At 39.8% G+C, this 24,449-nt stretch overlaps 1 protein-coding gene across 4 annotated transcripts in view; it reads left to right on the plus strand.

Annotated features, from left to right (window-relative positions):
- The first annotated feature begins 12,021 nt into the window (after window positions 1-12,021).
- The window catches only part of LOC149232472 (uncharacterized), a 207,067-nt gene continuing 194,639 nt past the window's right edge, over window positions 12,022-24,449 (plus strand). Inside the window, exons 1-4 of one of the 4 annotated variants that reach the window (XR_016248159.1) lie at window positions 12,025-12,827; window positions 15,044-15,109; window positions 15,243-15,346; window positions 15,880-16,149. Coding sequence is in view for 3 of the 4 variants with exons in the window: in XM_089379422.1 (XP_089235548.1) it covers window positions 12,318-12,827; window positions 15,044-15,103 (570 nt within the window). In the remaining variant the exon portion in view is untranslated. Of the gene's footprint in view, window positions 12,828-15,043; window positions 15,110-15,242; window positions 15,563-15,879; window positions 16,150-24,449 lie in introns of those variants that run through there. The other 3 variants (XM_089379421.1, XM_089379420.1, XM_089379422.1) reach the window with 3 other exon arrangements.

Raw genomic sequence — 24,449 nt, forward strand, 5'->3', positions numbered from 1 at the left:
TGTTGCAGACATGACCATGATGGAGGATGAACTTGAGGATGATCAAGTTGGACCAGGATCGTGCAGTTTGTGGACATGGATGAATGAGGAAGAACCTCATGACGATGAAGTAAGTATTGGTACTTGTGTTTCATTTGGGCATTTGGTGGATGGACCGTATGCAGGGAGAGGCAAAGCCAGTTTGCCTATGCTAGGGAGGATCTTACCATGGATTTCTATGATGGAACCTTGTATGGCGAAGCAAGGATTGTCGATTGTTGCAGGACTTGTTGGGGTTGTTTGTGACCTTATGGTAGAAGGTACAAAGGCCCTTAACAAGGGAGGAACATGATGATCGTTGTGGAAGATTGAGTCATGCTTTAGCCACTTTGGCTAAGTGCCCGGCATGACTCATGGACAGATTGGAGGGCACACTCTTGGGTGGACTTCTCATGGTCGAGACCAAGAGATAGTCTTGGTGGACACTTTGGTGGAGGAGCTATGATGGAGGGACTCATGACATGATGATATGGTTGGGTGACCGAGTTCACTAAACCGAAGATAGCAGACTTGGATGAGGATGACCGATTGTTGTGATGGGTCTACTTGGTTGGACTACATGGGCAACTTAGTCATGGACATCAGGTTGGAGGCATGGAGCATGGAAGTCTTATGCAGGGACATTGTGTGGGAGCACTTGTAGAGGTGTCATGGACATCCAATGAGGAGTGCCAAGGCAAGGATGTTGTACAAATGGATTTGCTAGTGTGACATGGAGACTTATTACTTATGAGTTGATGGAGAGGTTGTGCACTCTTGTACAACAAGGCCATGGACTTGGATGGAGTTGTGAGCTAATTATGGAGCTCATGATGACATGAGATTGTTGTGACTTTTAGGGACTTCATATATGGTGGACTTGGAGGATCTAATGCATTGAGGAGCTGAGGTCAAGAGACTTTGATGCAGTATGGGATGCATACTTTCAAAGTACATGTATGGGCATTGCTTGGAAGAGTGACTTGATGTAGAGGATCGATATGAGACACTTTGGAGTGATGGAGTTACGATGATGATGATGCCTTGGTGGCTGCACTTGGGCATGGGTTGAGCCGAGACTCAACTACTTCTGGCACATGGATAGATGAGGCAAGTGCATATACTTGTTTCTATGGATGACTTGAGGGATGGCACATTGCGGATATGATGGAGGTTGCTTCATGGATCTGGATGTCGCACATCGAGAGTCGATGGTTGAGGAGAGGGTCTCTTCATATGAAGGAGACACACACATGATGATGTTGGGATAGATGTGGCTGATTTCATGTAGCACATTGACACCAAACATCATGGACATCATGTTGCAGATGAGGTGGATGGAGTTCCATGGACCTGAGCATGGATTATGGAGATAGATTCTTGATGAGTCGAGGATGTGGCAGATGTTTGAGGAACAACTGATGATGGCATGAGGATGTTCACTCTCATGGTTTGAGCGTGATAGTTGGACTGATCACCCGACTAGTTCGAGACATGAGGGCATGCAGTGGGCAGAGATGTGTTAGCATTATGTTGGAGTATCATGGCAGCAGTTCACATGAGGACACATGATGAAGACAGGAGGTCAGTAATCATGGATCGAGATGACATCTGATGGAGAGCATATCGTTGAGGTGCATACCTTGGTATGATGAGCTTGGTGGCAGTTGGTCACTAAGTCGAGACATGATGGAGATGAGGCTCTACATATGTTGCAAGGATGTTTGCTTTGTGTGGAGGAGTCAACATCGTGGATGATGATGATCTTGGTGGATGGCTACCGGGATGGTATGTTGTCGAGGACGACAACGATTTCAGGTGGAGGAGGATGTAAGGCCTCCAGGCGATTGTGCGACGGGCGCCAGGCGAAGTCGCCGTGCACGATGGGCGCGCGACAAACGGGCGTGCGACGATGCTGCGGAAGAAATGCGACGTTTTATGCAACGAAAGGCGAAAACGAGGAGCAACACTTAGAAATGCGGCTAAGTGTGGAACGACTTATATGCGATGGTTAAAAGCTTGCAAGCCGACTTGGTTAAGAGTCTTGTGGGAGCATTGTATATGGTTTGGGGGTCGGCCAAGGGGCTGCACACCCCATGTAAACCCACAAGCAAGCATATATATGAGTGGAGCATGAGAGCTCATAACTCATCATCTCATTCACTCTTACATCTTCACAAGGAGCAAGAAGGAAGTGCGCAAATCAAGAGGGAGCTGCGCATATCTCATGCGCATTGCTCCAAGAGGATTGTACACTTGGTTGAAGTCTTGTGATTAGGTCGAAGGTTGGGCAAGTGTGCCCGAGGTGGATTCTAAGTGTTGAGATTTCAACAAGATGATGGAGCTTAGTGAAAAGAGTCGCCTTCACTAAGTGGGCCCGCAGGCTATTTATGGCGCAAGTCTATTTTTAGACTATGTCTATTTTTAGACATATGGATCATGTCTATGGATTGTAGGTTGTTGTTTATGGATGATTGGTCAAGTTGGGAAAAATAGATGGACTTCTATTTTTGATGAAAGTGTGAGTGATCACAGTGTGAGTGATCAAAGTCTATTTTTAGACTGGCTGTCAAAAATAGAAAAGTCAAATATTATTATCTCACAATAATATTTGGACTATAAACTTAATCTTATTCTCTTGGAGCACTTCAGTTTGAGCTACAGAGGTGGCACATGCAGCTGTCAGAAGGAAATACGCTTTTCTTATGAGTCAGTTGAGTTGTTGCATGCATGACTTCAGTTAGAACTCAATCAGTTGAGTTTGGTGGAGTTGATTGTGGATTTGATGGAGTTGTGTTCAGTTTAGCTTTGTTAAAATGGTTGTTTTAGTCTAACTGGAAAATAGACTAGAGATGAGTTGGGTGAATTAGTTATTAATTAATTCACAAGTTATTAACTCATAATACAACTAATGAATACGTCAGTTAACTCAGTTGCATGTCAGTGCATGTTCAGTTCAACAGGGACAGGTGGTAGAGAATCAGATTGCTATCAGTTGTGACTATAGTTGTGCACCAGATCTTGCACAATCAAGGGATTGAGTATGCCAATGAGTTTGCTCACGTATTTGCTCACATTATAGCTTGTGCTCACGTCCAACAAAGAGTGAGTGACTATTTTGCAGGTGAAAAATGAGTTTGGTGAGCCATTCTCATCAGTTCTTGAGCAGGTATTGAGCAGTGGAGGCAGGCAAGCAGTGGAAGAGATTTGGAGATCAGATCTGAGCTGTATTGTGTGTAACAGAGGTGGAGATACTTGTGAGAAGTATTATGCTGTGTAATGTTACATGACTCAATCATTAATATACAGATAGTTGGGGTTTTTAGCGAGATGCTTTCCCCGGGATACATACTGTGTTAATGTGTGAATGCTCTTGATGTTTTATTGTTATTGATGCTGCTATATTGATGATCAACGTAGAGGAGCTTATGTATTGTGTATGTTTTCCGCAATAGTACATGATCAGGATAATCTCCATTGAATATCTGTTAAATTATTCAAAATTTCTACATGGTATCAGAGGGAGCTAGATAATTGTAGAAAAAGTTTCTACATGGTATCGGAGCTGTTGATCATCAGATCTACTATTCAGGAAGTGTTTACATTCTATTTCTTCAGGCAGAGTCTGTAATCGAGCCAGGTAGCCTCTGGATTCATCCTTCCTTTGGAAGGTGAGATATCCGGTGAATGCCCATACAGTCAATCTCTGTACGAGAAATATTTTGTTCTCACGAATTCTAGATCGGAAGCAGTTGAGTTGGCGCTGGTGGAATTCGAATTTGCAGCAGTGTTATTGAAATGTCTTTCAATAGATTGCAAATGTTATTCCAAAGCAAGAGCGACCTGGCGCTCAAGGATAAACTCAGTAACAATAAAGGTGAGAATGGATCTTCATCAAAGGTATCTGATGAAGAGAATTGTGCTTTGGCTGCCAAAGCAAAGAAGGGGAAGAACAAGAAAGCTTCTCATTCCGGTGCGAAAGGCAAGAAGCAGGACATGTCCAAGGTGAAGTGTTTTCACTGTCACTAGCACGGACACTATGCCACAAATTGTCCGCAGAAGAAGAAGAACAAGCAAGCTGCTGGATCTGCAGGGGGAGAGGCCTTAGCTTCTCAGTTTGAGCTTGATTTTTCATTGATCGCATGCTTGGTTTCAAGTGTGATGGGATCAGTGTGGTTCTTGGACAGTGGTGCGTCTTTTCACATGACGGGAGATAGATATTTGTTCTCTGATTTGGAGGACAAAGATCTTGGAGTGCACATCGAGATGGGCGATGATGGTAGATACAGTGCGACCGGTATCGGTACCATTTCCTTTGAGAGGGAGTCTGGTAAACCCTTTGTATTGAAGGAAGTCATGCATGTTCCAGGATTGAAGAAGAATCTTATCTCAGTGGCGATGTTAGAAGACAAGGGGTATGATGTTGTTTTCAGCGAGGGAAAGGCCTTCCTTGCGCAGCAAGACAACTGGTGAGACCAGGAAGATAGGGGTTCGAGTGAGGAACCTTTATCAGTTGCATGTAGATGGATGTGCAGCAATGGCAGGCAAGGCAGAAGGATTGGTGAGCCGGGATGATGGCGAGTTGTGGCACAGGAGATTGGGTCACCTTCACCATGGAGCCTTGAAGATACTACAGCAGATCACTATAGGGCTTCCTAAAGGCACACTTGCACAGTCAGATCAGTGCAAGGGGTGTACTTTGGGGAAGTTTGTGAAAGCCACCTTTCACGAGAAGGATAGTCGCGCCACGACGATCCTTGAGAGAATTCACACAGACGTGTGTGGACATTTCTCAGTTGCTTCGACAACAAAACACAGGTATTATGTGATTTTTGTTGATGATTTCTCTCATAAGTGTTGGATCTTCTTCATGCAGAAGAAGAGCGAGACATATTCAAAGTTCTGTGAATTCAAAGCACTGGTCGAGAAGGAGTCGGGGAAGACGGTGAAGGCTCTTAGGAGCAATAATGGTGGTGAATACATCTCGGACGAGTTCAAGGATTTCTGCAAGGCAGAAGGGATTCGTAGAGAGCTCATAGCTCCCCATAACCCACAGCAGAACGGGGTAGCTGAGCGGAAGAACAGAACGATTGTGGGTGCTGCACGGGCAATGTTGCATGATCAGGGCCTACCCCTTCACTTGTGGGCGGAAGCATGCAATACAACAGTTTATGTGCAGAACCGTTGTCCTCATAGGATACTTGGCATGAGTACACCTGATGAGACTTATTCTGGTAAGAAGCCTGATCTTTCTCATTTGAGGATTTTTGGTGCTAACGTTTACATGCATGTGACGAAGGATGCCAGGAAGAAGTTGGAGCCGACCGCAGAGGTTGGGATATTTGTGGGGTACACTGATACGCCCCACAACTATCGTGTGTATTTGCCAGACAGTGGTAAAACTGTTGTGCGACGGGATATAAAATTTCAGGAGGAGAAAGCCATGAAGTGTTCGCTTGAGAGGGAGCTACACTTGCATGCAGATGAGGAGCTATTAGTTCCTAAGGATGAGCTTCAGGACGTGGATCAGCCACAAGACGAGGTTCATGGAGTGGAAGAGACCACTCATGCAGCGCCAACCATCAGAGGGCGAAAGCGCTTGACAGAAGCTGAGCGAATGGCTCAAGATGCAGAGAAATTTGTAGGACGACCTATAGCCCAACGCAGGCAGAGACAGTCACCTGATCGGTACACTGGATACATGGCTCTGATGAGCAAGTGTGTTGTGACTGAGCCATCCTCTTTCAGGGAAGCTGTGGAGGATCCCGCATGGGTAGACGCCATGGTGGAAGAGTATGATTCTATTGTCGGAAACAGTGCATGGGAGATTGTTCCTAGAGCGGAAGGGAAATCAGTGGTGGGTTCGAGATGGATCTACAAAGTTAAGCAGGCAGCTGACGGGAGTGTGGAGAAGTACAAGGCAAGATTTGTTGCCCAAGGCTTTTCACAGATTGAGGGGATCGATTATGAGGAGACCTTTGCACCTGTCGCAAGGTATTCTTCCATACGGACGATTCTTGCTCTCTCAGCGCAGATGGGATGGCACATTCATCAGATGGATGTGAAGACTGCGTTCCTCAATGGAGTCATTGAGGAGGAGGTGTACATTGAGCAACCCGAAGGCTTTGAAGTCTTCAGCAGCGAGTCGCATGTGTGCAGGCTCAAGAGAGCATTGTATGGGTTGAAGCAAGCACCACGTGCTTGGTACACACGGATAGACAGCTATTTCACAGGACTTGGATTCTCCAAGAGCGAGGCGGATCCGAACCTATACCAGATTGTGGTGGAGGGTAAGTTGCTTATCATTGTACTGTATGTTGATGATTTGATTCTAATAGGTGATGAGCTGTTGATACTGTCATGCAAGAAGGATCTTGCTACAGAGTTTGAGATGAAGGATTTGGGCCTCCTTCACTATTTCCTGGGATTGGAAATATGGCAGCGCAGTGGTGGACTGTTTGTTTCTCAGGGCAAGTATGCTCGGGAGATACTGGAGAAGTTCAACATGCATGGCTGCAAGCCTGTTGATACTCCTCTTCCTGGAGGTTGGAGGAAGGAGGATGCCACTTCGGGAGAAGAAGTGGATGCCATTGTTTATCGACAGTTGGTGGGGTCGCTGATGTATTTGGTCAATACACGACCTGATATATGCTATGCAGTTAACCAGCTTTCACAAGCAATGGTTAAGCCTACCAAGCTCTTCTGGAAGGCGGGCAAGCATGTATTGCGCTACTTGAGAGGCACATCGGGATATGGTTTGTGGTACAGACAGGAGGATGAGGTGAAGCTATGTGGCTTCACGGATGCAGATTGGGCAGGGAGCCCAACAGACAGAAAGAGCACATCAGGAGGGGTCTTCAGTATTGGATCAACAGCAGTTTCTTGGTACAGCAGGAAACAGAGATCCGTGGCACTCAGTTCAGCGGAGGCCGAGTATATGGCAGCAAGTTTGGCTGCATGCAAGGCTATATGGATGAGGAAGATCCTAGTTGGTTTGTTCGGTTCTCATTTGGATCCTACTGTGATTTACTGTGATAACCAGAGTTGCATTAAACTCTCGGCTAATCCTGTATTTCATGATAGATCTAAACATATTGACATCAGGTACCATCATATCAGAGATTGTGTGCAGCGGAGGATCATGTTACTTTCGTACATTCCAACGGAGGATCAGGATGCTGATATTCTGACGAAGGCTCTCACCAGGAGCAAATTCGAGTACCACCGAGGCAGGATAGGGGTTGCTGATAATCCATATCTTGTCGAGAGGGAGTGTTGAGATTGCAACAAGATGATGGAGCTTAGTGAAAAGAGTCGCCTTCACTAAGTGGGCCCGCAGGCTGTTTTTGGAGCAAGTCTATTTTTAGACATATGGATCATGTCTATGGATTGCAGGTTGCTGTTTATGGATGATTGGTCAAGTTGGGAAAAATAGATGGACTTCTATTTTTGATGAAAGTGTGAGTGATCACAGTGTGAGTGATCAAAGTCTATTTTTAGACTGGCTGTCAAAAATAGAAAAGTCAAATATTATTATCTCACAATAATATTTGGACTATAAACTTAATCTTATTCTCTTGGAGCACTTCAGTTTGAGCTACAGAGGTGGCACATGCAGCTGTCAGAAGGAAATACGCTTTTCTTATGAGTCAGTTGAGTTGTTGCATGCATGACTTCAGTTAGAACTCAATCAGTTGAGTTTGGTGGAGTTGATGGAGTTGTGTTCAGTTTAGCTTTGTTAAACTGGTTGTTTTAGTCTAACTGGCAAATAGACTAGAGATGAGTTGGGTGAATTAGTTATTAATTAATTCACAAGTTATTAACTCATAATACAACTAATGAATACATCAGTTAACTCAGTTGCATGTCAGTGCATGTTCAGTTCAACAGGGATAGGTGGTAGAGAATCAGATTGCTATCAGTTGTGACTATAGTTGTGCACCAGATCTTGCACAATCAAGGGATTGAGTATGCCAATGAGTTTGCTCACGTATTTGCTCACATTATAGCTTGTGCTCACGTCCAACAAAGAGTGAGTGACTATTTTGCAGGTGAAAAACGAGTTTTGTGAGCCATTCTCATCAGTTCTTGAGCAGGTATTAAGCAGTGGAGGCAGGCAAGCAGTGGAAGAGATTTGGAGATCAGATCTGAGATGTATTGTGTGTAACAGAGGTGGAGATACTTGTGAGAAGTATTATGCTGTGTAATGTTACATGACTCAATCATTAATATACAGATAGTTGGGGTTTTTAGCGAGATGCTTTCCCCGGGATACATACTGTGTTAATGTGTGAATGCTCTTGATGTTTTATTGTTATTGATGCTGCTATATTGATGATCAACGTAGAGGAGCTTATGTATTGTGTATGTTTTCTGCAATAGTACATGATCAGGATAATCTCCATTGAATATGTGTTAAATTATTCAAAATTTCTACATGGTATCAGAGGGAGCTAGATAATTGTAGAAAAAGTTTCTACACTAAGGTGCAGTTTTGGTGTAAGACTTGGCTTGGGATTTTAGGTGGCTCAGGTGAGCACCATCCTTTGTGCAAGAGGTGCACAAGACTGTTGTAAGGCAGGTTTGTCTCTCTTTGTATTATTTGATTAAGTGTGAGACTTGGTTCGGCCAAGACATGCTTGTTTATTGTAAACTGATATTCTTAATAAAATTGTCGGGCAGACTCACATTACGGGGAGTTGCCCCTCCCCTTTATACTTGTTGCAATTGTTGTTGTTCTTGGTATAATTGCATGATGATAATGGATGAGTATGGGCTTCATTAAGTATAAAGGATAATTGCAAGTTTACTTGGTTGCGAAACACAAGCTAAGTAATGTTAATGTGAAAGTAGGCATAGTCCACGAATGTTAGTATTGGTGAAAAGAAAGTGTTCGGTGGTGCTGCACCTTGCTACAAGCGGTTGGAAGACTACCGCAGGTGTAGGGGCATGACAGGGGGGATCGAGGGAAGCCTGCGAAGGGATGATCAGGAGGGGACAAGGATCTGAAGGATTGGAGGGGAGTGAGGGGGGCAGAGAAGGATCCTCGGGGGGAGGATCGAGGGATGATAAGACAAAGAAAGGGTTAGAAGAGGAGGGGAGGGGCGGATTAGGAGGGGGATGGGAAGGAGGGGTAGGGGAAGATAAGGTGGGATGGGGAGCAGAGGGAATAGGAGGGTCATATTCCAGAGGAGCTTTGGATGCCGGGGCAGACTTCTTCTTTTTGACAGGTTCCCATTGGCCTTCTTGATCACCGCTCTCTGCATCAACAAGTTTAGCACATCGATTGGAAAAATGGCCGTATTCGTGACATACCTTGCATTTAAAGGGGATCTGCTCGTAATCGAGCTGCTGAATATGGCTCCACTCGTCCACCTTCAGTTTTATCGCTTCGGGGAGTCCTTTGCCAAGGTCAACTTCGACGCAAATCCTCGCACAGGCCTGCATGTTCTCTTTCGGTTCGCTACGGTCGATGTATTTGCCAACTGCATTCCCGATGGCACGAACAGATTCGTCTCCCCAGCAGTGGAGTGGGAGATGGGGAAGACGAACCCAAACCGGAACAGCACTGGGGACGTCCAGTTCAGGGTCAAAATCTGGAGTCCATTTGTTAAGGTACAGGCCCCTGGAGTCCATGAAGTAGGGTCTGTTTCTGAAAATTAAATCCTTGTCCTCTTTAGATTCGAAGTGGAATGTGAAATATCCTTTCCCGCAAAACCTAATGGAAATCTTCCCTTGAATTTTATCAGTCCAATTTCTCTCCACCCGTCTTTGAATGGTTCTAGGAGAAGGCCAGAGGCATGTGAATTGACCTATGAGGCCTTTTTCAGCTAGAGACAAAGCGGCCATACGGGGCAAGACTGGGGGTAATTGAACCTCTTGGAGTCCATCCAGCTTCTTCACAAATTTTGAGAGGGCAGGCCTAGGGCGTTGTGGAGGCAGCGATTTCACCAGGGCAGAAAACGCGCTTTGAGGATCCATCCCTTCTGAAGGGGGATCCGGAGGGTCCAAGACAGGGGCCATGGCTGGGGCCGAGGCCCAGGTAGCCGCTAGTAGATCGCCGGGAGGTCAAGGAAGGCGCGTGCGGGAGCTGCAGCGAACCAACGAAAAAAACCCTAGTTAGGAAAATGATATTAAGAATTAGATAAGGAAAAAATTAATATTAAAAAGGTTGTTAAGAATTAGTTAAAGAAAAAAACATTAAATTATATATTAATTATTTAAATATAATCTCAATTATCTGATGTACCAAATTAGTGTTTATAATAATAAAATATATTCTAAAACTAAAATAAAATGATAAAAAATTATATATTAATAATTTATTTTAATATCAATGTTAAAGTTAAAAGGGAACAGGATATACAAAAAGAGAGGGAAGGGTTTATTACTAGATGTTAAAGTGACAAATAGATCAAAGAGAACAAAAGGAAAATGAGAAGAATTTCATTACAAATGTAATTAATAATGATAAAAATTTATATTAAAACCAAGACCCAAAAATAGTTATAGTATAATGATTCATTAAAAAAAAATGATTGAATGAAAAAGGAATAGAAGAGAGAAAAAAGAACAAGGAAACCAAAAAAATAATTAAAAAAAAAGAAAAAAAGAAGAAGAAGAGGGGAACCATCAAAAGGAGAGGGCAGGTATCCAACCGCTGCTTAATTTCCAACCATCATCTTGATTGAAGTTGATAGAATGCTTCTCAATTTCAATGGCTTCTCTTAGCTTCATATGATGGAAATGATCAACCCTAGCGATGATCTGAAAATTCTCAATGCAAACATGGTGTTTCGAATTAGCAACATGTTCAGCGAAGGCAGAGAAACAAAAGCGATTATGCCTAATGATTTGTTCTTAAGAGTTAAGACATACATTAACCATCGCAATATATCTCATGATCAATGTATATGTAAATTATGTAACAAGGAACCCAAATAAAAACATTGCATCTCTTGTTCAACCTATAAGTAGACACTCAGTAGATTTTATTGTTTATTTAATGACCCTTAAACAAAGATTTTAGATTTATTTAGAAAACCAAAAATATATTGCCATATATATATATATATATTCAAAATCTTTTGTCTCATTATTATATTATTTAAACAACTAAGAAAAAATATAATTTTTTTTGAGTGGAGAATTTGACATCAAATTTATCTTAAATTTTATAAATACATTTCACTGTAATATAAGATTTTTTTTTTTTCAATCTTAATTGCTAAGAAATATAACATATATATATATATATATATATATTTGTATTCGCTGGAATCCATCTAATCAAACCAGCGTCCCTCTCAAATAACATAGAGGAATAATTTACAATTTTTGATTAAAATATGGAAAAATTTAGCCAAAAACATGGGAGTTGTCTTTAAAGAGATTTTTTGGAAGTTTTTTCAGTCAAAATCCGGCAGCGACTTATTGAAATTGCAAGTTTGATAGCTAATTTCTGCCCAATCAAAGCGTCCCAGGGGTTTTTCAGGGTGCTGAATCCAAATATGCAATTAAAAAACCATTCTAAATAATACAAATCAAGATTTAACCTCAATTTTTTCCGTCGGATTCTGTCACCAGAATCTCCAAAATATCGCACTAAAGACAACTCCAAAATCATCTACTAGATCTACAACACTATTGCTTTCCACCAATGTGTACGTCATGTCCTTTCATGTGTGTTATTTCGGAATCTCATCCACCAAATTTGATCACGTGTGGGCATTAGTGTTTGTTACACAACAAACACTTGAGGCCCAAACAAAACATGAACCTTGTTGATAACCACGGGCGGACTTTGTTAAGAATATAGAGATCAAAAAATAGTGCCACAAAATCTTGGCCCCCATGTGTATGAATTCCGATGAACAACAAGGGCGTCGGATCCTTAGCCCGATGCGCCGTGCTGACATACCTCTCTACGAAAGCAAAAACCCTGATAGCGGCCACGCATATCAAGAAACAAAAAATTAATAAAAAACAAATATTAAATAGGTTTTCTCTATCTTTGGCATTCTTCGGGTGTTACCCTGCCCGCCTGACGGCTTGCCTGCCATGTAGGCTCTGCATGTCTTTGCATTCTCCTATTTTTTGACTCCCTTCCTCCGCATTCTCTTTCATTCCCACGCTGTGCGTGCCTGTTGCTCGGCCTTTAATAACAGTATTTCAATTCAATTCCCAATTCAGCTCACTGTCTGGTTTGGAATCTCGAGGCTCATTCTGCAAGGCCTTTTGCTCTGTTACAGCAAACCGCTCATCTCATCCTTTCTGGGCCTTGCCTTGCATTTAAGCAAATGGAAAACCGAACATGGCTGTCTGTGATTCTGATACTGATGATTGTGACGGTCGGGGGATTCGCAGAGGCCAAAGAAACGATATATGATGTGCTGAAGAAGAATGGCCTTCCCGAGGGGCTGCTCCCTATGGGGGTGAAATCCTATGCCCTGAACGATGACGGTCAGCTGGAGGTTTACCTGGAGAAGCCCTGTTATGCCAAGTTCGAGAATCAGGTCTACTTCGAAAGAATGATAAGAGGGAATCTTAGCTACGGGCAGCTGGCTGGCGTTGCCGGTGTGGAACAGCAGGAGCTCTTCCTCTGGTTCCCCGTTAAGGGCATCCGTGTAGATATTCCCAATTCGGGATTCATCTACTTCGATGTTGGTGTCGTTTACAAGCAGTTTTCACTTTCCCTCTTCGAGACTCCCCCCGATTGCAGAGAAGACGACCACAACAACAACGAGGATCACCTTGGCATTCCCCTGTCAACCACCCACATCCCCGATTCTCATACTCTGTACTTACAGGTGAGCTTGTTGCTTCATCTACTCTTCTGCTGCCCTTGTAACAATGCTTTGAATTTATACCCTGTCCTGTATTTGGTGTATCGATATCTATATGGAGTAAGCTAAAGAGGTTTTTTTTCTTTTTCTTCATCATATGAATTTAATAATTTTTTTGGGTATGAATAGAGTTCTTTAGGTATGATTAGAGCTATTCTATGAAAGTTTCATGCATGGTTTTAGATTTCAAAATTTTATTATATGATTATGGTTTCATATCTCTATTGGACACAGAAAGAGATCTGCAAAATTCGAAGATTAGGTTATTCTCTTTGACACCTATACTGAAATTTGAACTATCAACCTCTAGTTTAGATATGGATACTAGGTGTGTTGCTCTATACAGTGGACTCCAGTTCAAATATGGGCATTAGCTGCATTGATATCTATAATGGAATTTGAGATAGTTACTCTAACACCCCAGCTATCAGCATCAAGGTGTATATTAAACCAAGATAAATCTCCATTGATAATATAGATTCTCAACATGGAGGCCGGAAGTAAATAGGGGCATACTAATGCATGTTAAATAGGTCAGCTTCCAGGTGCATATTAGATAGCCGTCAGTGTATGAGGTGCACTGGTTTCTATATTGGAATTGAGCAAATTTAGGTTTGCCATGAGGTGCATTGATTTCTATATTGGAATTGAACAAATTTAGGTTTGGCATGAGGTGCATTGATTTCTATATTGGAATTGAATATAGAGGTATATAACTTTCGGGAGTTTATGCTCTTTAGTCCAAGTTTCAGTTTTAATTTTTTGGTGTAAGTTTGTTTGAGAATCGGTAAAGACATATCTCTGAGGAGTTGCAATCCTGCTATTGCCAAAAATTGGGTTTTTAGAGAAAAAGAAACGAAACTGGGTGTTAAATAAATTTATTCTGATATTATAGATTCTTAATCTGAAGATGCATGCTAAATAAGTTTATATGAGATGCATATTAAACAGGTCTATATCATTAGATCCATGTTATAATATTTAGGTGGGCATATTTGTTTTTAGGTTGATATTTAACTCTATAATTTTGAAGTTAATTTTAAATTCGGGTTTGTTGATATATTGTATGTGCATATGGAACTCACGTATTTAGGTTCAAAATTTTTGAACTGCATATCACATACATGTTTAGCTGAGTGATTGACACTTAGCTTATTAACATCTTATTCCAAATCAAGTTGGTGTTTACATGGCTATATACTAGTTAAATGGTAGATATTATATGAGTTTAGATGAGTTTGTTTTAATTTAGAGATTAAATACAAATTTAAGTTTTGAGCTGTATATTTAATTTTTTTCTGATTTTGTCAATTGGTCTTAAGTTGCAGGAAACATTTAGTTTAGCTTCTTCCTAGTATCTGAAATACTTGCATGTTGACCTGAAACACCTGGCCTTGGAAGAGTTGGTAGCCATACTGTACAATGGGTACAAAATGCCTTGTATGGTATGGTTTTTGGTGTTTTGGCCATTTTCAGCGATGTTTTGGGCACTTTTTTTTGGAAGTCCTGTGTTCATCTAAGCATCACAAAAAGGAGCCTAAGATTTACAGGAAAATATCATTTTACATCTTATTTATGTTAATGTTAATGACCTTCCAAAACAAGAAAAAGATAAATCTTTTTATTATCTTAATAGTTTTTGGTTGGCTTAACCCATGGGGATTTGAACCTTGAATCTCATGGTTTACATAATACTTCATAAAAACCCCAATTGAACTTCCCATGGGCTTTATCACTTAAAAAATTAATAATCAATAGTAACATTAATTAAATTTTGAAGTAAAAATGTATGTATTACCTTTTTAAAATTTCATTTATGTGTCTCTTTTTATTTTCTTACATAAAAAATACTGCACATATAATATATATATATAGAGTGTCAAGGTTGCAGAAATTCCCATTTTGAAAACTTCTACACGTTTCTACATCTCATGAAACTTAAATATGATCATCTGTTTGCTTCTAGGCGCTTCGATTTTATACCGTGTTTTAGTTTCGCGGAATGTATTACTTACATGCCTTTGGGGCATTTCCCTATTTGTTTGGATGCAAACATACATATATTTAAAAGTATCAATGCAAGCCTGTGTCTCCATTCTTGGGGTCTCAGTGATTTGTGTTGTTGTGGTTTGTTCCTTTATCTAAAATTCATTCAGTTATATCTACTCTATTTGATGCAGTCCGGAAGTGACAAAGCTGCGGGGAAACGAGACAATATTCCCAGAAGAGCTACTCAGTAATGCAAGGTAATTTATTTACATGTTTTGGTATGATAAGCATGGATCATCTTGTTTTCTGCCCATTAAGTAAACCGGTACTTTGTTTTCAATGGTCGTAATGGAAGTTCATTCGTATTCACATAACTTCTTCGGTGATCAGAGTGACATGTAGCAATCTAAGAATCATGCGAAGAAGAAACGGGGAAGGCTGGTTCGAGAGGATATTTGATGGCTGCTACATAATGTCTTGTACGAATTGGGAGAGTGAGTAAAAATGTGAAGAGGTGTTGATGAACTGATTTTTCCTGTCAGAAAGGACTAGAATCAAATTTCATGATGAATAAGCTAACTTGTTTACTTGAGCAGGATCTTCTGGTCTTACTTGTAATATATTATCATAGCCTGAACTCTGTTTCTTGTAGTTTTGTCTATATGACTGACTAAGTTACCATAAATAAAATTTTCTGCCTTCTGCTATTCCTTCCAAGTCTTGAGCGTTTTTGGGTACATCAGCGTTGTTTTCAGGGAATGAAAATATCAACCACACTTGGAGATCAGATTCAGTATGAGTGTAGATAATAGAGTTTATAGAAGTAAAATCTGCTCTAGACTTTTGTTTTGTGATGTCCATGCTGACCTGACAACGGTTTAGTGTATAAGAATGTTATGAGTACAAGGCAGTGGATGTGAAACTTGTCTGGTTAAATGGATTTCTCATATGCATATATAAGTGCTTTTTGTTTGCAATTTGGAATATATACATATCTTTGACATTGCTCTTGATTGTGCTCAATTAGGTGGGTTTCTTACTCTACTTTAAAAGAACAAAGGAGGCGCCTCAGTGACATATTGCTGCTGATCTGGGTCTTGTTTCATAAGATCAATTTGTTACTGAGTTATAATCTTATTTAAGCCATTATCTTCACAATATATTTCTGCCTTGACTCGTTTTCTTTCACTTTACTAATTTTGATCTTTGAAAACTAGCTCATCTAGGTATCCTCAGTTTTAGTCAGGTGAGCCGGAAAGTATCTTCCATACTTCAGTATGGTATATGTAACATCAGAGTCCTGTGGTTTGGGAAAAGTAAATAAGATTGTACATAGCGTTTATAGGGGTTCCCAAAAGTAGGTTTCCATAGAAGTTTCGAAACACTTAGTGCCATTGGCAGAATTACATAATGGATTTGTATTTGAACAAAAACATAAAACAGAACCACATATTGGCTTAATAAAAGTAGTTTCACTGTATTATATAATGAATTTCTTGGAAGTCTTATAATTGACCTCACACCGGGATGTTTTGTAAAGCGCATTCTTTGGTTTGAATAGGTCTTTTCATGGAGCCTTCCTAGCTGAAACTGAAGTCTGCAATTGGTGATTTTTGTCCAGTCATAGTGCATGCCTGCTAGTTGTCCTTGGAGTACTTTCGAATTAATATTTAGTCCACATTCAAATTGGTATTACAGAATTGAGCTTGTCTTGAGCAGTGAAAAGAGTTGCATACGTGATGATCCATATCATCATCGACTGTTATAATGGATCTGTGTTATTGCCATTTGTTTGCACTAAATTGGGCTTTAATTGTGCCCTAATTATGAATTTAGAAATCACTGGAATCCTTGTCTTTGCTTAAAAGGGTGAAGGCATGAAAGGACCCTTTTGTAAGGTAGTTAACAAAGTAGCCAAGACTATAGGGAAGGTGAAAGTCGAGGTGCCATTTCTTGAATAGGACAGTAGGAGAGTGTGGAGTTAGCAGGTCATTGGGATGTTTGCATTGGGAATGTTGTCAAAGGTCGTCCATTTTAACATTTCTTCGTAACCTACTTATTCTTCTCTTCTCATCGTGCTTCAAGATATTTTGAAATTTTCAATGTTTGAAAATGGCATCTTTATCTATAATTGTGTTATGGAATATTTATCAGTTGTGTGGTAGAATTTAGATTTTTGATATATGTATCATTGTTGTTTTTTTCCTCAAACAAATTAAGTAGTGAGTAATTTCACTCATTTATAAATACATAAATACGCTGTTTTAGAATTCTTGGCTATATTAATTAGTTGGCAATGCTTTTCTATGAATCTTGGCTCTGCAATGTTGGCAACTAGAGAAATACAGATCTTTTATACATATCATTGTTGATTATTTCCTCAAACAAATTAAACAGGGAGTAATTTCAATCATTTATAAATACATAAATATGCTGTTTTGAAATTCTTGGCTATATAGTTAGTTGGCAATGCTTTTCTATCCATCTTTGCTCTGTTATGTTGGCAACTAGAAATTGATGGTAGTTCCAAGACTAAAAACATGTGTGTAGGTGAATATCTATTTAAGGGATTTGAGCTTTTGTGGGAGGAATATTTAAGGGATTTGAGGCTTGGTGGGAGGAATAATATGATGTTTCCTTTACCAGCAAATAAAGACTTTGTTCACTGTGTAAGGTTTTGTGATCACTGCTTCTTTTACCCAAGATATATCTAACTACCAAATCTTGCGATCTCTTAGCACACTGCAACATTTAGAGAGTACAATTTCAAACTTCTTTTCAAATGTCCATTTATGAATTTTTTGGGACCAATTGTCCTCACATAAAAGAAACCCAAAATTTGTACAATGAAGCTATCTAATCAATCGCAGTTGTTTTACACCATATTGTTGGCGGGGCACGTGTAATTGAAGCTTCTTGCATTACCATTTAAATTGTTATACAGCAATACTTGTGCCTAACGTCTGTGCGACTTGGGATTCTTTCTTGGACAAATACTTTTGTATGTCTTTTAGAGGCTTTTTCCCAGGTCTCTGTTTGGAAGATCACAACTTTGGAGTCTTGGACACTCTGTGCATCTCTTATGTCTATGGCGAGTTTTCACTTGCTCATGGATGTGATCTGGTACTCTTCTACAATGTTACTCTAGCAAGCTCAAGCATCTATTTCTGATTAATATTCTAGCCAAGATGCTATCGTTTTGCTGCTGTTTTCTTCGTTTATTAGGCCCAATTTAATGTGTTATTGGGCCTCTTCCTCGGTATCCATGTCGAGGTGCTCATGGGCTTCCTGCCCACCGCTTGGGGTTAGTCCCTCTGTTGCTTTTCGATCTTTGGTTTATTAGGTTGATGCTTCCATCATTGTTGTTGTAGCTTCTTTACGATGTGTTGCATATTTGCTGGGCTTTTCCTTCGTTGCATTGCTTGTTCCAACCAACTTTTATCTCTGATGTATTTGCACCTTCGCTGCCTTAGTGGATGGATGTCCCAGAGTTGATGGTTCCCATTACTTCCAATTGATCTCAATAAGTTTTTATTAGCTTTCTCTTTCTGCAGTGTCCTGCTTGAATTTGTGGACACTATGGAAGTCGAGAGCTCATCTACAAGATTCATCTTCTAGGCAACCTTGAACCTTGATGGAAATAATGCTAAGTTAATCCTTGTTGCTTGAAATGGCTGGATATTATCTAGTGGATCAATGGGATTTGAAGGCTTTAAGTCGGTAGTTTGTAGAACTCCATGTCGTCTGCTTTCTCCAGTGTTGCAACAAAATCTGCTAGAGTGAAAACCCCAATGGTGAGAGGATCAGCTGGGAAAATCCCTTTCTTGTGTTCCTTTGATTTGGAGTTAGCTCTGAATTTGGCTCACTGGTATGCTCTACCTCCATGAACAATGACTTGTCCAGAACATTCATCGACAAAATGTGTGGAGTCGAGGCCCCCATAGACGAATGTAGTTGCCATCTTGATCTATGTACCAATCTATTATTGGATCGGAGGAAACGGTTGCTGCTTTAGACAATCTTGGTCATCGCTCGTCTTAAGACAAGTTCGTAAAGAGGGGGCAGAGGCTCCTTGCACAATTTTTCGTAATGCTCTGAGTACTTGTATTTCTACAGCTTCTGATAAAGAACTAGAATAGGAGGAGAAGGAAGGTGCCACATATTGCGTATGTGCTCGAGAAGGCACTCATTGCACAAATTGCATCCATGAGGAAAGTTGCCATGTAGAATTGAGGGGTCTTGTCATTTGAATTTTCTATGCAGCACTTGACATCCATGTTTATGTTGCTTGACCGTGCATTTGTACAATTGGAAGCGGACCCCCTACCTATACTAACCTGATCACCAGCATGACTACCTCCCCCACTGGTTCCAGCGATGAAAAATGGGATATACGTTTGACGGTTAATTCCGAAATGACCTCCCTTCCTCCCACTAGCCATCGATTATTTTCACATGGTCGTGTTTTTTTGGAAAACCCTTGCACAAATTCGTTATCCAACATAAACCAGGGTGGTGGGATGCTTGTGAATAGACTTGAGGCGTGCCTGGCATATGATCTTGTCAATGCTCCATTATTTGAGTATATGCTTCGTTCCTTGGTGTTTACTCTCTTGATTAACCATTATACATGGAAAGACTTGTGCACTAAGTTAAGATGAATGGTGTAAATTCTCTTTTTCCATTTCCTTTGCTTAAGCATTATGCAGTAAGTTAATTAATGGCTTACTATCTTTTGGTTTGTTTATTGAATATTATAATATTTCCATTCAACTCACAAGACAAAAAGGTAATAAACCAACAATTGAAATAAGTGTTTAATAATTGCCACCCGATATTAATATTGGAAGAGGTATTATTGACTTATTCCATGATATTTAACATTCTCCATGCTCTAAATGAAGAAATGCTTAAAATGGAAAAATACTTGATTGTATTGTAAAATAAAGTTACACACTGCAATGCATCTAGAAGACCTAGCCAGCCCATACTTGATTGTATTGTAAAACAAAGCTACACACTGCAATGCATTTAGAAGACCTAGCCAGCCCATGATTACATTAGTTTTTCCATATGTTGGCAGAGTAGTAAGAGGGAATCATGGTTCTTCAAGGTAGGACACCATGATATCACCTAAATGCGATAGGATCAACGCTAATTTTAGAATTAGCATAACCATATAAATTAAATGGTTGGTAAATGTTTATGGACATCAATCCATTATAAACATTAAAATACTTCATTCATGATGCATTTTAATTTGCTAAAATTTTAAAAAATATAATGAATCATTAAATGACAATTTTTTTTTGGCGAGTCAAAGTTCAATCATTATATTAACATCACCGTGCAGAATAAAAAATACATCTCAGTGCGACTAAACTTGTTGAGATTGGGATCTAGAGGATAACATGAGCTACAGACTTCACACAATATTTTTTGGTGGCCTAGGAGTCATGACGTACATACTGAAAACAAAAAGTGAAACATAACAGAAAGCAACATATTAAGGAGGGGAGTTGGGGGGGGATTACAGGGGGAGCTGCGAAATAACTAGCATATCCGTGCATATGAAAATCAATATGCTCCACCCTTGCTTGTAGACTGCAAAGGTGGTCATTGGTGCACCTTTGCTGGCACCACAGATCATCTAATTGTTACACGATTTCACTTTGGCCAAATTGAATGCCATTGACGAAACCTACTAGCTCGTTACCATCATCATACCTTTGGTTCCTGAGGTTGTTCATGTTCACTTGAGTGTTTCGGATTTGAGCAATGATAGACTCTAGCATCGCTAGAGCAACCACATGCCTTGGGGAGCCATTAGCTCTCTCCTCTGTCTCACCGTTGCTCGATGAACCTGACTAGGCGTCATTATCCCGCTTTGGTTGATCTGCTTGCTCTGGATTGCCACCCCCACGACGTGGTCTCCCTCGGTTGCGAGGCATCCCGATGTACCCAAAACACCTAAAAGGGTGATGGATGCAAACAATCTCCTAACCCCACTCAATAACAAAAAACAATGTAACTTCTAATATTGTCCTTAAAGAGAATTGAGGGGTTATCTTGCATCAGTCGTCATCGTAATCAACTCTCTATACCCAGGCAAAGTGGGACGAGGATTCCTTAGTACAAGGCTTCATATGCTGAATGCGGCGTCCCACCACCTCTTCTACACTTATCTCTGCGTATTTCCTCCAACTAATTGAGCCCTTCCAACTGTAATTCCTTGCAGGTGCTAATTAGTCCCAAATCACCAATCTCCCAAACAAGTTCCCCACTGTTCACGAACTAGAAGAGGATAATTCACCAGTGCTTGGCCAAGGTATGTCAGCCTTGGCTCTTCTCCTCTCCCCTGCATCGTGTCATGCAAACACACTAGGCCGACGAGAATGCCAATTGATTCATTCTCCCTGGACGTTCCAATGTTCGAAGGATCATTTAGGGTTATCAACACACCTGACACTGTGCACCAGTTGTTGGCTTCTCTGCCTCTCCCCCAAGGCCTAAACCTCGGCAAGGCGTGTAGGAGCTCCACAACTCTTAAAGCACTGCACATCACTACCATCTCCCACCACGACCAAGCAATGCGTAACTAGCTCCACGGATGGAATTTAATAGCCATCATTGTGGGTGACAACCTCGCATGTTGGCCTTTGCTATCACGTCTATTAAACATGGGGGTGGGGCACGTGTGGAGGCCAAACATGGTCTGTTGTTACCTCATCCACCTCTCGTCCAACAATTAAGGCACCCCATTGGGAATATTTTAAATTATTATTATCATTAATTATAAAAATAATAAATATATAAATTAAACATATATACATTTTAAAAAACAAATAATTAGATTTTTAACCATGGACAATCATCTCCACTTTACCATGAAGGTTATTAATTTTTAAATAGGTTTTATTATAATACCTTGGGTCAATGTCATGTTTATCAATACTACATGCCAAAAAAAACCCATACTTATTTCATATGACCCTTGTTCATGTAACATTTTTTTAATTAATTAATTCAATTAACAAAGAAAAAAAAACATAATTGTTTATGAAATATATCTTAACTTTTGATTTGTATTTTGGAAGTTAAATTCCTAGTATCCACCCATTAATTATTGATAACTAAATGAAAATTCTAAGAAGCTATTCCAAAATAAATATATAAAAATTCGAAGAAACTATTCCAAAATAAATACATATCGGTATGATCAAAATAATTAAGATACCACAATTTTTAATTTTTTAATTAAGAGAACACAATTTTTAATTTTTCCCTTTTGACTTTATTTTAAAAGTAAATGTTTATTTTTAACTTTATTTAAGAATGTCTTTCCAATATTACCAAATTATTAAATTTTATCTTTATTTTTGAAATTTATAATTAAATCATCACCGTCTTCTAACCTTATTTTAAAGATATATAGTAAAATGATTAATTTAAATATTTTTATTAATTAAGAAAGTAGAGAACCATGTTATATTAATAGTTATAAACTGCTTTATAATGTAATAGTGTTGTGTTGTATTTCAAGATATTTCACAATTTAATGATTTTTATTTTAAACAAAACAGGTAGGTGTTTTTCTATTGATCCAATTTGGTTTGAAGGCCAAAACCTTTTATATCTGCTATGCAATCTTCATCAACCAAGTTCAAAAATGTCCAAAAAAAACCATGAGTGCTAATTCTCTAACTACATTATGCTATGCTACGTTGATACTTCTAAAATGTCCTCCAAAAAACTCCTAAAATAACTACATACTTATAACTAAACTAGTCTGCTCTATTTGGCCCAAGATTAAGATTGACTATAATTCCCTCTTCTTCCTATCGTGGTTGTGGAGAAGCATAGTCCTGATTCTTGGGCACATCCTCATTTAACATCGTCTGCTAATCTGGAACTACAACCAATCACGTCTTAGTCACCATGTTAACTCTTTCATTCTCACACGAAGCTTGCTACATTCTGCAAAGGAATCCTTCTATCAAGCCTAAGGTTTAGAGAATCAAATGCAACTTGCAACTTGTCTAATTTACTTTTTTAACAAACTAATTTTCTAGTTTAGAAGGTCAACTTGAGCTTAGGCTTCGACATTCCTCATTTCTCCTTACTTGGTAAAAAGAGTCCATATGTATTCCATTATTGTTGACAAATCATCCATTTGGCTATTGAATTCTTCTCTCCGTAGGAGGTGACCTCTCCATTTGGATACCAACAGTATAAATCTCCCTCCCTACAAAAGTTGTGGAGAGCTGAGCATGAATACTTATTGAGACTATGAAGCATAATCTTACCTTATATCCAAGCGTCCTTGCCCCCACCAAACTGTTAAATCTCTCACCCATTTCAATGCCACCAATTGCCCTGAACATTCTCCAGACTTGACATCCAGGATTTGAAGTGAATTCTCTGTAATTTACTTCAATCTCCATTAGTTCTATGTACACCAAGCATGCTTGTAATTTCTTGGGTATGCCAAGAAACATCCCTTTGCATTCTCACACATTTATTAACAACTTGAGCTATTGTCCATGTGTCCCTTATCTTGGCTGAACTCTTATGAGCTATGCGCATGGGCCCATGTCTCAGCATAGAAAAAGATCTACCAATTCAAGAAGGAAGGATATGGTTGGATCACCATATGATGATTTGATCTGACATGAGATCGTCAGACCACTCTCCGACTTATTCTAACTTTAATGCTTTTTAAAACCATCAATACTCCTATAATCATATTTAGATATGTGATTTTCATGGTACTGGTTTAAAAATTATACTTCCTTCATCTTGAAACAAAATCCCTTGAACAAGGGTGACTCCCTTGTTCACTAATTCATCTGCCTTTGAGTTGAGACGTCTTTTGATGTGGTGGAACTCAACAATCTCAAACTTTGCTATTTGCAAACTTATTCGATGCATAATTGATTGAACCAGGATTGAATTTTCTTAGATCTTACACACCTGCTAGATGACTATCATTGAGTCTTCAAACACTAATAATTGACGAATTCTTCTTGATGTTACCAACTCTAACCCCCACCACAAGGCTAAAAATTTAGCTTGTTTATTAGTTGAGCTTCCCAATCCCCAAGCATATTGAATCTCCTTTTCTTCGTTGAGGTGAAAGATAATTGCTCCCGCTCCTGCGTCCCTTTTACCTTTCGATGATCCATGGAAAAATAGAGAATACTAACCATTATTGATCCTCTAGTTTTGGAATTCTTCGCAATCCATTCTTTTAATGTATGACTTTTGAATAGGGTGCTTGAAATTGAAGCTACCATCCTGATGTGGAATTTGACCAAGATTGAGCCACTACTCTCACTTGGTGTCATGTTGTCCGATTCTTAAGGATCATAACCACGAGCAAAGATTGATTCTAAAAGCAATAAAGTTGCTTTGGAGGTCAAGGTAGTTGCACTAGGGCGAACACCTTTAAATATTGCTTGGTTACGGGAAAGCCAAACCGCTTAACACATATACTTTGGTAGAGCCATCCAACTTCTCATGGTTAATGAATTGGATTTTCGATTCCAAAGGATTTTGAATTTCTATTGCTCGAATGTTTCTTTCTAATTTGCAGGA

Source organism: Pinus tabuliformis, chromosome J (genome assembly GCF_031772625.1).
Source record: "Pinus tabuliformis cultivar Carrire ecotype Pingquan chromosome J, CPIR1, whole genome shotgun sequence".
Lineage (NCBI taxonomy): Eukaryota > Viridiplantae > Streptophyta > Pinopsida > Pinales > Pinaceae > Pinus > Pinus tabuliformis.